General features: G+C 38.4%; 1 protein-coding gene across 3 annotated transcripts in view; it reads right to left on the reverse strand.

The window, feature by feature from the left end:
* Window positions 1-13817, reverse strand: part of gas7a (growth arrest-specific 7a) — a 37186-nt gene extending 23369 nt beyond the window's left edge. Inside the window, exons 1-4 of one of the 3 annotated variants that reach the window (XM_028599904.1) lie at window positions 13663-13817; window positions 7425-7545; window positions 2878-2955; window positions 590-675 (exon numbers count right to left, since the gene is read on the reverse strand). In XM_028599904.1, coding sequence (XP_028455705.1) covers window positions 590-675; window positions 2878-2955; window positions 7425-7545; window positions 13663-13665 — 288 coding nt within the window. In that variant the 5' untranslated portion in view covers window positions 13666-13817. Of the gene's footprint in view, window positions 1-589; window positions 676-1703; window positions 1728-2877; window positions 2956-7424; window positions 7549-13662 lie in introns of those variants that run through there. The other 2 variants (XM_028599903.1, XM_028599905.1) reach the window with 2 other exon arrangements.
* Window positions 13818-15522: the final 1705 nt, after the last annotated feature.

Here is a 15522-nt window from a genome sequence, read left to right on the forward strand (position 1 = left end):
TAGAAGTGTGTGGCGGTGTTTGTATCTGCAGACCCTGCCGTCTGCCGAATATTTCTTATTTTGCCGTGTTTGCAACGTTTCTGGGCCTCAACCTCTATAAAAACGCAGAGACAAGGTGCCAGATTGTAAGCACACTTCCAAGAGGAAGTTAAGAATATGGCAGGCAGCGCAGAAAAAAAGCAAATATAGCGAGGCAAAACGCCAAGTGGAAAAAGCTTGGTCCAAAACTAGAGAGAATCTGGGGTTGGCTTACATTCGCTGGGGAGGAGGGGTCAACTTTGAGTGTTGTGTTTACACAACCCAACTAATAAATCTACCCATTCTGCCTCAAAGCTATTAATTGTTCTTTCAAGTTATCGTTTATATGAATATTGTGAAAAATCAATTCCGAGTTCCCAGAGTCCAAGGTGATGTCTTCAGATTGATGTCTTAAAAAAAAAAAATGTTATATCAATTAATCCACTTATTGTTTACTACATAAAACCATGAAGGGAAACAGACCCTGTGAAACAACTTCATCAATATGTGAAGTATCAGAATGAAGTCTGAACCTCTTTATGTGCAAACAAAGCTGACCCTTTTGGCTTACCTGTTTGATCATGGTGGGTTTCCTCAGAGCAACATCAGAGGCCTCTATGGGCTGACTGGTCTTTGTACTGCTGTGGCATCCATTTGCTGTCGACAAAACAGATTATAGACCATATATTATTGATCAAAGCTACAGCTGGACTCTTACTTTTGTACAATAAGTTCACGTAAAATGGCCAGGTGGGAAGCGAGGCGAATCGACAATTTGAGAGGCGACACAATTATAGCAAAAAGGTCACATTTTACTGAGATTTTAATATCTAAATATTGCCCTGTCCAAGCTGCGGTTTGCATTTTTAGAGCAGACAGACTGATTTGTTCTCCCTCACAACAAAATAATGAATATTTCATGCAGCTTTTGTTTATTGGCAATTTAAAGCCAAGATGAGCATTTGTTGATTTTTTTTTGTCTTCTTGTACCAGAATTATTATTATTTCAGGTTTCTACAGTGTACGTTCTCTTCCCACATACATATATCCATCCATCCACATATTGAAGGAATGACATTTATTAGCCTCCCCTTCATTAATCTGTAGTAACGTCCATGGTTTTCATCCTTAAGGGCCCTTAATGGTTCTTCATCGCTTGTGATTCATGAGCTGTCTGCTCGTTGCATATCAAATCGTCCCATCGCCAGCTTAAGGTAAACACGTGAGCCCAGCAGAGTGTGACCCCTGAGGCCACACATTTTACAGCTGGGGATGCTGGGCCACATGACTTAAAAGTGACATTAAGAAATCTACAACCTTCATTCACCTCTGTTACTGACCAGTAAATATCAGAAATAGCAGTAATATTTCACTTGTGAGGGCTGTCAATTGTGTTTCGGCGTTAGCTTTATGATGAAAATGGAGAAAATATTCAGCTTCACAGAAACTTCTGACTTGCTTGTGGCACTATCCCAAGCAATTAAAGAAAAACTTTAACATCAGTAGAAATATAGTCTGTATCGACGACGTTTCATTTACGGGATAGTTCTGGTGCGCCAGATGTCCCTCATTTTCGGCCGGATGTCCCTCACCTTCCGCTTTCTTTGTGTTGGCATTCTAAATTCTCAGAATTCAATTAGAATGATTTTACCCCGGAAAGCAGCGAGAAAGTGAGGGGCACTCACTCTGCATCTTCTTCTGGGGACCGAAATGTCTCCAGAAGTAGCTGGACACTGCAAAAAAGGAAAAGAAACGACTGTTCGACTTGGAGAATCTCAGTTGACTGAGGGGTCACCGACTGACGATTTGAATATTTGACTTTCAGCTCTAGCATTTAAGAATCCAACTTTTTAGGGTTCATTTTGACCAAACCATAGTTGGTAAAGCTAAGCGGGATTGTGGAACATAGCAAACTCAAATGTAAAAAAAAAAGTGGATTTGTATTGTTTGTAACACCTTTGACTATTTGTGCATATTTGTAGGCTACATGTGTTCATGTGTGCACATATACTTGGGATGCCATGGTACGTGTTCAGCAGTTCAATGTTATCTCATCTGCTTCCCCTTGCATCACTATTTCTGTCTCAGTTGGATAAATCCCTGGTTTCCTGTCCAGAGGTTGGAGGAGACGTCCAGGCTGCTCAGATCTAAATCTGGCCTTCATTAAACTTCTTTCTCTCTCAGGAGGATCACACTTATCTGGTTGAATGCAGACAAACTTCCCTGCAGCTGACTCGTTTTTCCTCTAAATGTGTTTAGGCCACATGCCAGCAGAAATAAGAAAACCATCTGCTATCTGCTAAGATGTCGTTAGCGAATATGCTGGCAGCGATTGAACATAATACGCCAGTCATTAAGAAAATGTAGGATTTACTCCAGTAGTGAGGTTTGTGATAATAAAGACAGAGCAGAGAAATTATTACAGGGGATTTGTCAAACCTTTTGGGAAAATGTTACTAAGACTCTTGGAAAAACAGTGTGATTACTTGTATTGTGTCAAACTGCTTAAACTGCTTAGCTGAAGGAATCTGTTTCAGGATAATAAGCAGCACAGCTGCTGATGCCAAAAGGCTAAATCTGTCTAACAGGAATCATGTTAAAAAATTAAGTTATGACCTGTGACTCCAAATGGAAACAATGTTCATGGAAAGAGCAATTTACCCAATGAATACAGATATTATAGTTGTCACCAGCTTTCTATCTTTGTCATTCCCAACCTCTAAAACCTCTATAAAACAAATTTTCTAATTTTCCTGCAACATCTATTTTCAGAGTTTGTGCTTCGTGTGCTGTTGTTTTGTTTTCTACATGTTAGTGTCGAAGAACCGGTGGGCTGAGATGACGAAGGCTCAGTTTTACCATATGGTGAGGAGTTCTGCTGTGCCAGCGGCCTCTGTGGGGACTCAGTTAACAAGGAGGGACGTCGCCATGTTGTTTCTGGAACGACACAAACAACAGGAATAATGACAGCTGAAAAAGAAAATGTGCCAGAATTTCACACATCAGCTCCCTCTGCACATTGACATTTCTCTGCACAACCTTCATCTCCACTTTTGATAAAAGTAGTAATGTATGTTCAGTTTCTATACGTCGAATATTTGAATCATTAGTCAGAGACTCCTTAGTTGACTGAGATTCTTCAAGGTGAGCCAACATTTTTAGTCGTGCCGCTACTTCATTTTGGACCCAAGAAGTAGCTGCAGTGGACCCGGACCCAGGGTTAGTCTGAGTGTGAAGAAATGGAAAGAGGCGTGGAAATGGCAAAACCCATGTGAAACAGATACAGGAAATGACTTGAGTTGGGGCATCTCGGTTCTAAACCTTCTCTGGCTCTACACACCCAAAGTGGCAGATTTTCAATGCTCCTGTTAATGTGAATGTTGATGACATAATGTGCACTGCTACTTCATATATCTAGTTTTTTTCTTCAAATCCCCATTTCTCTCATTGTTATAATACATTCTGCATAATGCACTCACATATGAGTAATGCTTTCTCCTTTTTCAGACCTACTACCAAAGTTGTGCTTTTATTGCCAAAGGCTTTGGGCATGCTCAGTGCGAGCTTGGGGCTATCCCCACATAGTGGCCTCTTAAGCCAAGCGCAATTAAAACACCATTTTAAAACTACTATATCGGCCAATAGAATATTGACAAATATATAATAAGCAGCAACCGAGGATGTTTTATGTCGTGCATTAATCCAGAATTATGTTAATATCTATGTTACACAGTACCACAAAAACCACACTAAATATATGAATATCAAAGTTTGATGGTCAGAACGTTGTGAATTGTACTGAACACATTCATGTTCCTCAGGGGATAGACCTCCATTTTGGACGCTCTATAAGATGTTTTCTAGCTCCAACCTCATGTCGAAATGTCACCTTGCACACAAATTATATCAAAATCTAACTGGGTGATTACAATAAAAAAAATTACTTTATGAATAACAAAATATTAATAACATACACTTGATTTTCCTTGCTGTATGTTTCTTGCCAATTTCAGCTAAGCACAGGAAATCTGAAGTTCTTCTTAAACTCCTCAAATATCCCTTAAATATTATTCAGTAAAAGTAAAGACAGAAAGTGTTTAACCTTGTTGTGCCAGTGCTTCACACGCAGTAATCAAGAATCATTCCACTTAGTAGAGCAGGAAGTCCTTCACGCTGTAACAGCTGCGGGTGAATCAATGTGGATGTTACTCTGTGGATCCTTAAGTGCAATCAAGCAAACTTAAAGCACAAATGTCCAAATGTATGTGATTGGATGCTGAAATTCAAGAATCATGGACATTTGTTACTGTAATGTGCATATTTTAATTAAGAAACACAGTCTCTAAGTATAGCTATGGTGAGCATTTATATGTGAAATACTGATTCAAATCTCAGTATTTTAAAATGAAAATAATTTTTTGGGATTTTGGGATCCTGGATTCTGTGCCAGGATTCTGCGGAATATTGGGCCGAATCCGAAGCCAAATCCTGTATTCGGTGCCAGGATTCGGCCGAATATTATATATATATATATATATATATATATATATATATATATATATATATATATATATATATTACATTAATGTTTATGATACTTGACCTTATTAGTCATAATAAATTGCTTTATAATGTGTTATGATTATTGTTAAAAAGCATTATGAAGTGCTTGTAACTAAACAGTGCTATAAGCAGACCCAACCAAACCCGACCCCAGCCAAACCTAAACCCGGCCGAATCCTGCTGTTTTTTAAATAAGATCTCTGCTGTCTTACTGTGTTGCAAAGTGGCATGTAATTTATCACAAAATGATGCCATATCTCATATCCCATACTATATCATACTGTACTATATTTACTATATTATGTATATATACTATATTAAAGTTCTATTATGATTCCATATTAATACAGACAAATGCTAAGGATTTTTACTTGTATATTATTAATCATATTATATATAGGCTGTTGACATGCTAGTGCTGTTACTAATCACACCACTGTCACTTTTGCCTTGTAATTGTGTGATTAATTGCTCTTGTATAGTTTCTAATTTTATTTTTGTTTTATAAAGCTCTAATATTTTATTTACCCTCTCTATTTATCTGTATTAATTTCTGTACATGTGCTGCATCAACAACTACATTTTCAGTCATTAAAAACTTATCTTGTGGCTGATAGTTTCATTATTCTATCATATTAATTGCTACTTATTGCCACTAGCCTATACTGTAACAAATATCTTGATACACAATCACATTTTTTAAGCCTCAGCTCCTTCTTGTAATTCTCTCTCATCGTTCCAAATCCCACTGTCATAGTCTCAACTCCAGAGGGATTGAATGGAAGGATTTCAACTGATCCTCATTTGAGCACCTCCTCTATTAAATGACAGACTAAAAACAACAAGCAGCTTTCTAATAAACACTGTTGGCGTGCATCTCTATGACACACAGTCTCAGTAGCAGCTTTTTGAAGCTCCACATTCAGACACGAAACAACAACAAACTGTAACAAAATAAAAAGTGAATGCTGCGGGCATATGGCTGCTGAATGTAAAAATAGCTTTTGGGTCTTTTGTTTTTTTGCTGCTCGATGTGTGTGTGTGTGTGTGTGTGTGTGTGTGTGTGTGTGTGTGTGTGTGCTGTGAGCCAAAGTGCAATCACTGCCAGAGTTGTTGTTGATGCAGCCTTTCTTCTCTTCTGTCCCACGAGAGTCTGTCCTATCCCCCCTCATTCCCAAATGAGGTGTTAAACACACACGCAAGCACGCACACACGCACAAACACACACACACACACACACACAAACAAAAGCAGATGTTTGTGAAAGGTTGCCTGCCTTCCAGCCTCTGTAGTAACATAACTTTTTAGTCTCTTGTTTGATAGCAGCGTATTAGAGCATAAGAGGAAATATCGCTCCACCTCTGATTCCACAGATCTCACTGCTCAGATGCTGGCTGTGCAACACGTTTAAGATAATTAGATTAAAGTGGATCGAATCTGCAGGCCAGTGTCCACATGAATGGACTGCTGAGATAGGATGATGGGGAGGAATAATAATGAGTCCTCATAGTTCGCAGTGTTGAGGAAGTGGGAACTGGATGACATGATAAGCAAACCAAAACACAAGGTGATACAGTTCAGTACATGGCTACTGAAGAGAAATACATGACCTCTGTGTCTGATGGACTCAACAGAGTTTTCATTTCTATTTTCTAATGTGTCTCAAAGGCAGAGAAATAATACGATTGGTTGATTTATCTGAGCGAGCTACAATAACAAAGTTCAAAGCTTGTTCATTTGTTATGGTTTTGATTAGCAGGGAAAACCTTATTAGCGTTATCTTCATTTTGCAACATCTATTATCTACATTTGACTGCAAAAGTATAATACGGCAATGATGCCCCATTTAGTTTGAGAGCTATTGGCTGCAGCTCCTGCAACTCATCTGCATAAAAATTAAACTTTCTTGAGTGACTTACATTTCTTTAAAAAGTACATTTAAAAAAGAAAATCTGAGAATTTATCAGTGTTAATTTAAAATGTAAAAATGGGTAGAAAATGGGTATATAAATCAATAATACAACAAAACACCAAGTCCACAGCCACGCTAGCAACTCTGTGAGGCTCAACAATGTTGATGTTTATAATGTTTACTATGTTTACCATCTGTGTTGTCTGTGTGAGCCTGCTAACATTTCCTAATTAGCACTAAACACAAAGTACAACTGAGGATGACACCAAACTGTTGTACGAATTGAAGGGAAATGATGGGACTAGATGGAAAGTTATCCTGAGGGAAACGTGAATAGTTGTCGAGATGTCAACCTCATGGTGGCGCTGGAGGAAAAGTCAGTAGGGTTCATCCTCTGTAGTATCTATAGTTTTTATATTTCAGTCTGGACCAAAGTGGTCGACCGACAGACGGACGTTTGTAAGTGAAAATACAAAAAAAAAAATTACATTTACAATACAAACGCTTGCTTTTCTTCCTATTTTTCTTTTCACTTTGTATAAAGACACTTTCTGACCTGTATGGTACACAAGAGGATCTTTTCCTTTCTGTAAACTGCGGTGATCAGTGTCCTCTTGCATGAGAAAACACAACGTACTTTGGATGCTTGTGGATGTTATATTCCGGTGAAAATCACTTTATATCGAGCATTTATAAAACTTGCTGAGAAGACAAATATATTCAGTATTACTTATTAGAGAGCTCCAACAGTGATCACAGGTCCATAGTTACTATTTTCCAGATTGATTTATTTACAGATTATAGAGCCATTGGTCCGACTCTGACATCTTTACCATCATTTTTGACCATCATCAACAAAACCGTGCCGATGCTAATTAGAATCCGGGCTAATGTACTGAGGCTGCTTTATGTTTTCAGGCGTGGCTCTCACCTTTACTGCAGCTGTTGACATAGTACCTGAGTCCCTCAGGTGACGTGTAGCTCCTCCATCCTGGGGGAAGAGGTCGGCTGTCAGTCTCCTGCCTGAGTGCAGCCGCGCTCACGGCCGCTGGCTTCTGTCATAAACAAACACTCATTTCACCATAAGCATAAACAAAGCATGTTTCCTGGTGTTTACTTCCTGTAAAATAGCATCATAAATTACATAAACCGGGCCTTAAAATCTACAAGAACAAGATCATCTTCTCTTCTCTGCTTCATAGTCGTCAGATTCATCTACCAACCCTTATAGAGCTGGCTCAGGTTTGTCTTGGACCAGCTGTTATTGTTTTAGACTGCCAGGGGACTTCCTTTGACACACTGAGCTCCTCTCTCCTCTCTCTTTCCATCCGTCTGCATTCATGTCCCAGAAATGCTTGTTACTAACTTAGCACTGGAGCTTATTCCTCGGAGTCCTTATGTTTTCTCGCCCCGCAGTTTTCCTTGGATTAGGGTGGCACCTAAATCATGGTTGCAGCTGTTCTGCTCGGAGCCCTGCCATGTCCTGCAGTGCCCTGCTACGCCCTGCAGTGCCCTGCTACGCCCTGCAGCGACCTGTTACGCCATGAACTACTACAACTACTATTCTAGTCATAGTTCCATTATCTTTATTGTGACTATTATTGCCCCTGTTCATCACACCCCCAACCGGCACCGTTAGACACCGCCTACCAAGAGCCTGGGTCTGTCCGAGGTTTCTCCCTAAAAGGAAGTTTTCCTCACCACTTGAGGTTTCTGTCTAAAAGGAAGTTTTTCCTCGCCACTGTCACACTAAATGCTTGCTCTTGGGGGAATTATTGGAATTGTTGGGTCTTTGTAAATTATTATATAGTGTAGACTAGACCTACTCTGTGAAGTGTCTTGAGAAAACTCTTGTCATGATTTGATACTATAAATAAAATTGAATTGAATCATTCTTACAATATTGCGCAATCCAACACAATGGCCTGGAAATTGATGCTATTTTTGTGTATAGGTTGCATTTTATTGTAAGATTTTTTTAAAGGAGGAAATCCAGCTATACAATATTTGCAATAAACAAGATTGTCTCCCTATTGTCTATCCAGTTACCATACTAAGTGCTACTGATTTCCTTGAGGCTACAGAGAGTCACGTTGTATGAGAAGAATCTGTTCTAATGCAGTTCCTAAATCAAGGATATATGCAGCTGTATCCATTAATGAAAAATAACTGCATTCTGGTATGATGTTTGCTGAATAATGTGGGCATTAACTATATAGGATCCTGAGGGTTGTGGAAATGTATAGTTTAATTTATTCTGAGTAAGGGAACATTGAGTATAAAAGTCTATAATGTGATGCTGCGGCTGCATCATTAAAGTTTATGCATTTCCACAAGCTTGCATAATACAGTAAATGTAAACGTAAATGTAGGAGTCATGACACCCTCTGCAATAAGGGATGTTATATTATCATCAAATCCCCATTTTGCTTTTCAGCAGTTCTCTAAATAATGGTGTAATTCATATGGTAAAATATTATCCACTAAATGGATATATGATAAATGTCCGCTCCACCTTATCAGCAGTCCCCAGGAGCCTCCACCACAGAAGCTGCACATCGCTGGCTGGCTGGCTGTTCATTTTCAGATGCAGCGGTGCATGGCCAGCTTAGATCTGTCTGCTGAACTTTTGAATTTCAGGACGGTGCACTCCAATCAGACATCTGAGGGGAGGTGGGCGGATGTGATCGGACAGATATATAAATGGGGAGATTATTAGCAGAATGATAAAGGAGTCATATCATGGTCTTTTGCTCGCATGGGCAACAGGGCAGAGTGGGTGGACAAAGCTGATTGATGTGTAACATTAAAGGGACTCATTTCATTCTCTGCTCCTGATTTAAGTTTGCAGTGAGAGCAGCAGATAGCTTCTGTTGTGTGTGCTGCAGTATTTCAGCTGCTGAGGGGAGGTTTGCTGTACAGAGAAGATAAGTGAAGACCTCTCCTGACAGCTAACAGTGACCCATACACTGTCAGGCCATCCCATCTTATTTTATGCTCCAAACCATAACTGGGATTGCATTTAAAATATGCTGGTAGGATTGGATGTTTATCTATGTGTTTTCTTTGTGTTTATATTGACAGTTGACAAGTCTTTACATGTTGATAAGATAGGTAAAACTAGATTGTTTATAATTGCCTTAAAAATGGATCAAAATGCTAGTCATAATCACCCAGTGTGTTAACTTATGTTTTCTGACATTTTAAACTTCAGAGTTAAACAATGAATTAATCGATAATGAAAATAACTGTCGGTTAACAGCTGTAGTTTATTTCTAGTTACTAGTGTCAGACGGGATGCAAACAAGCATTCTCTTTATTTTTCACTGCACTATGAATGTTGAACTATTTCATGTATCCGTAGAATGCTTTTGGACATCTAACTACAAGTCGAGGAAGCAGCGGAATGACTGTTATAAGTATAGCAGCAAAATCACAAAGAAATGCTTCTAAACCAAAAAACTACACAATCGAACATGTTCCAATGGAAAACTGGAAACTAGACAGAAATTATTAACAACAACGACAACCAATAATCTAAAACAAACACTGCAGCAGCATCTGTTGACTGGTGTTGAAGCCAAAGTGTTTTGGACGCCTGTGCAGTCGTGATCAGACATCTAGCGGGTAGCATGCTGGATAGATTAATAAAACAATAGTGCATTATATATTACAATTGTGATATTTTGAGTAGAATCTGAATCTGCAACGTTCTCTGTCAGGTGAATGTAGTAGTACAATGTTTTCTAATGTACAAGTATACAGTAAGTCAGTAGTATACACTTAGTTGCTTACTGTGCTTTGAGAGAAGTGTTATTTCGGGGTAAAATGGTTCTGGAGAAAGCTACAAGCTGCAAAACAAGGGGCCAAGCAGTCAGCCCGTTCCAAATAAGTTGTGAACGGGCACTACACTGAATAACTAAACCAGAAGAGTTTCATCCGAATAGCATTTGTAGTAGACTTTAATGCTTTAAAACTGCAATAAAAAGCATCTATACTACATTTTTCTCACTAGCAAGAAAAATGTAAAGAATTCCCACATTGTGACTGAATGAACGATAGGTTTAAAGCTGCACTTGGTAGATCAGCTCTCCCTCTCCACCCTGTCGCATGGGAAATGCATGCGCAGAATAGCCAATAGGAATGCTCGCTCTCTCTAAAATGACCTGCGATTGGTAAAAACAGAGCTAAAAAAGGTGCAGAAGTCTATTTTTTTTCCCAGACCACTTGAATTACAATAAGTTGAAAGATCATTATGACATTTATGTCCAACCACACCAATAATAGTGCCTACCACAGCTTTAAAGATAAACTTTTATCATGAGATTTCACATGGTTTCTCTGGTTTGCAAGAAGAAGTGCAGTTGAATGGTATCTAAGCTTTTATGGAAACACTTTAAAAAATGATAACAACATAGATCTGTAAGATATCACTGCCAAATCCCAGAGTCCTCTGGGGTGCTGCTATAAATGTAACCCTGAAACCAGGGTCTCCACTCCACTCCTGTTAGCTCACTTATTTCTGAATAGGAAGAAACTAAAAAGACAGGCTGTGTCAGAAGGGAGGATGCCTCTCGCTGCTTTACTGAGCTTCTTCTTGAGGACTGACAGGGAAAGAAAGAAAGCATTGAAATTCCTTTTCTACCTTGAAAATGAGATTAATGAACCTCAACCTTCTTTTAGTGGTGCAGGGGAAGAGCGGATGTTTACATTTCTGTGCCTGTTGTCCTCCGTTTCTGCACCTTATTCACAGGGTTATATCATTTTCAGTTCACAGGGGTCCAATTTATACAAGAAAAAAAGGTTGTTTTTGTACTGTAGAAAAGCAATGACATGGGACAGGCATCACTAAATTGTGAAGCCAGTTAAAATAAGTTAAAAATAGGGCACCTCATTGCTAAAAAAAAATGGATAAGCCATTTTAAATTATCAAAAAGGAAAAAAAGCTTATGTGTGTAATTTGAGACACGACAAAAGCAAAAAGCACAATTTTTCACATGGTTTATTTCTGTGTCCCGAGGCAGCTGCTGAGAGTTTCAAACAGCAGTGATTATAAAAAAAGAGGAAGGCTTATAGAGGAATGTACAGTCACTCCACACAGGATGCTGATAAAAATAAAATAAAGCAGAGGGCATGAACACAGCAATGAGGCCTTTATTCTCATAGAGGCGACATACTGTATAGCAGCACATTACTCAGCCTAATGGCAGATGGCTTTTGTTCCTCCGAGAGACACAGAGCTGTGGTGAGGATGTAAATCAGGAGAGACTGTACTGAGCCTGAGAAGCATTTGGCATCTTTAAGAAAGCTCTTTGAAATACTTTGACAGTCGCAGTGTATGACAGAAGATGCTACATTTTAGGGGAAAATTGGACAAGTGGGCATAAGAGTCTACAGCCATGCCAGCTCTGTGAGGCTGTGCTTAGGCACAGTGGTGCTCTGAGCTAAATGCTAACGACAGCAATGCTGACAAGTCCTTTTGGATCAGCTGGAAAATGCATTGTCACAAAGCTGAAAACTGGGATGTTTTTTCTGACACCATGAAAAGTAGACTTTACAGAGATACGTGGTTCTCACAGTGATGCTACAAACTAGAGCTGGGAAATACGGAGAAAATCAAATATGATATTTTCTTAAAAATACCTCGATAATGATATTGTGGCGATTTTGTATTGTATTGTATATTGTATTGTTTAGTAGGGTTGGCATACACTGGACATCCAGAGTTCTCGCGATTAACTATGCCCTTGTAGCCGAGCTGCACCAATCACATCGGTGTATCTGATATAGGCGGGCCAGAGGCGAGCTAAACAGATGACAATAGCGCTGCGACGTCCAAGTCATTAGTAAACATTGCAAGATGGCAAGAAGAACACCAGTTGTTTGAAACGGCTTTGCCCGCTACAATAAACGAGTTAGACTTGGCTTTTTATCTAAAAGAGGAACAGAAGACGGCGCTTGAATTGTTCCTTTGCAAGAAGGATGTTTTTGCGGTTTTGCCAACCGGATACGGCAAGAGTTTAATCTACCAGTTAGCTCCACTGGTAGCTAAGCGTATAGGTACGCTCTGGAAACGTCATCCCGTAATTGTTGGGATTGGTTGTAGTGTTATCCAATTGCATGCAGTGAGATTTTCAAATGCATGCTTGGTGCCGCCTCTCGAGTTGTGCTATTTTCATTACTCAATGCCAGACCCTTCGGATCTTTCGGATTTGGGTGTGGATTTCCAGGTTAGGGTTGGCAATTGGTGCTTTCACAAAATATTTACACAATGAAATTTATGATAAATAATCATCACTTATGTGGATACAATGACTAAGTGGGTAAAGGCAAATAATAGAACAGCTAGTAAGTCTGTTAAGTTCACAAAATGACATCATACTGTAATGCAGCCTTTAAAACCAGGAAAAAAACAACACTTCAAATAACAATATTATGAAATCCAAAACTTAAGACGATATATTGATATTGATATAATATTGATATACAGTATTGCCCAGCCTTACTACAAACATATGAGGATCTTAACGAGTATGATGCATTGCTGTAGATTAAACTACCCAATAGTATATAAAGGAGTTAAAATTAGCACAACCTTAAAGCTTCAGTGTGTAACTTTTTGATATTATTGAACGTCCGTTACATTCAAGCCATTGCGAAATGAGTTGCTACAAAGCTAATTAATCAGCTTCACACAACTCTCTCTGTGTTTCTCAGTATGTCTATGTTCAGAAGATTGTTGTCCTGCGACTTTCGCGCGCAGAAGGCTTGTATCATGTGGACGCGCCAACAGTTTTGTTGTCATTACTTAGAATTCCTCATGGGGGAGACAGAAACTACGTACTATAGCTTTAAACATCTACAGCAGTAAAATGCAACATTACACATGAATGCAGCGGTCATATTAGTCAAGAAACATCAGATATAATATTAAAAAACACTGACATTTTACTGCACAACGAGTACATAAAGTACATTTTGCAGAATGCAGTTTGAATGCATGACTTTTACTCTGAATACTTCCTCTGATACTTTTATTTATTTGTAAAATACTATATGTATTTTATCTTATATTTCAAAGTCTGTTGGAATATTGGCTATTGTTCTACTTAATATTGATGCAAACACTTATTTAAATAGCACATAAGGTAATTAAAAGAAGTTCTTACCATGCTGCTACGCTGTTTTGCTGCAGAACCGTATCAGTCAACAGGCCACTGGAAATATGAATGAAAAGACAGAAGGGATTATTGGATGTCATACTGTCCATTATGATCCAAAGCCTGCAGGGTCGCAGCTCAGAGGGAATGGAGTAATACTGAATATCTTTCAAGCTCTTTTTCCACTTGTAAAAATGAAAAAGGCCTGGCAGAGGGACATGCTTTGGTTTTGGTCAAGACATTTTCTATGAGTCTTTGTTGAGCAGAAATGTCCAGTGGTCCTCACTCTGTGTCAGAAACACAAAGGAGGACACTGTCCGACGGAGCTGTGATATACTCGGACACAACAAGGACTTTTCTGTCGTCACTGCTTGTTCTCTTCTGTTAAATCTCATTTGGACTCTGGATGTAATAAGTGACAGTCTGGTTATATTCATTTCAAACAGATGAGGCCTGTCTCTCAGGAGAATAAAGCCACTTGTGATTACACTGCTGGGCCTTTAGGGAGCTTAAGCAAGACTTAAGAGTTACAGCAGGTTACTTTCCAATAAATTTATGGTTTATTGAATAACTCAAAAACAAAACAAAAACTGTTGTTGCTGTTGGATTTTTTTCGTCATAGACCTTACCAACATTTGTTATAGACAAAATATAGTATTACACTCTTAAAATCATAAACCAAAAATAATTTAGAGCACCGGAAATCACTTCAGTACTTGAAATATGACTAAACTAAACTATTGATTAGTTTATATTTATCTTATATCTATATTTTATTATTTTATTTATATTTATCTTTTTGTCTGGTTGTTTTTTGCCTGGTTGTCGGTTTTTTTCCACACAGAATAGGGTTTCATAAATGGATCAAAACATCATCTTCATGGTTCTCTAATATGACTCCCTCCTCATTCTGTCACCGCTCCACAAAGCAGCTTTGTTTTAAATAAAAGAGGCAAAAAAAAAAAAAAGGTTGTTTTTGTCAAACTGTCCATTTTTTATATATTTTGGATCAAAAGCAATTGGCTGTCTCACTGGAAAGCAAAAAAAAAAAACAACCAAGACGAGATCTAAAATTAATGACTTTTACATCTTCAAATGACAAGATAAAAAAAAAGGAGACGAGGGAAACAACCATATACAATATTTAGTTTCATAAAGATCCCTGAGTAATCTAATTTTTCTTGAATGGAAAATAAATCACTTTGATGTGACTTCATTATGATTTGGATGTTTATTGCAGGCTTCAATACTTCCTGCTCTGTTCTACTGAAGCCCCCTGAGAGTGTCAAAATAAAACAGTAGTATTGTAGTGTTTTATAATTAGTTATATATTGCCCTTAAGCAGCTTCCAGATTTTTTGCTTTCGATGCAATAGAAGAATGTACAGCATTCTGCATTTGACTGATTGGCATTTTGACGGATGAGGGTCAAAGGTCGTTCCTCTCTGGTGCATCAGGAAAACACAAATCAGAATAAAAGAATACAGAAAATGCATTTATTTTAAGTATTTGGGTGTTTGTGTTGCAGTTAATTACCATTCAACAATAATCAATAATTTTGCTGTACTGTACATTCACATTTTACCAAATTAGTATTCATTTTCTCTTCTTTTCAGTTTTTAGCAGCATGGCTCTGCTGAAAAAAAAAAACAACAACTATGGAATGGGATGATTAAATTTTGAACAAACATTCATGTTCCCCAGAGGATGAATCCTACCGATTTTTGTGATCCTGACTTTTCCTCTAGCGCCACCAGGAGATTGACATTTGTGGTTTTGAACAAAATGCCTCACAAAACAGTAGTGCTAGATGGATTACAATGAAAACGCGGTTTACAAATTCTTTTAGTGATGCTGAATTTGTATTCTT

This window comes from Perca flavescens, chromosome 15, assembly GCF_004354835.1.
Source record: "Perca flavescens isolate YP-PL-M2 chromosome 15, PFLA_1.0, whole genome shotgun sequence".
Classification (NCBI taxonomy): domain Eukaryota; kingdom Metazoa; phylum Chordata; class Actinopteri; order Perciformes; family Percidae; genus Perca; species Perca flavescens.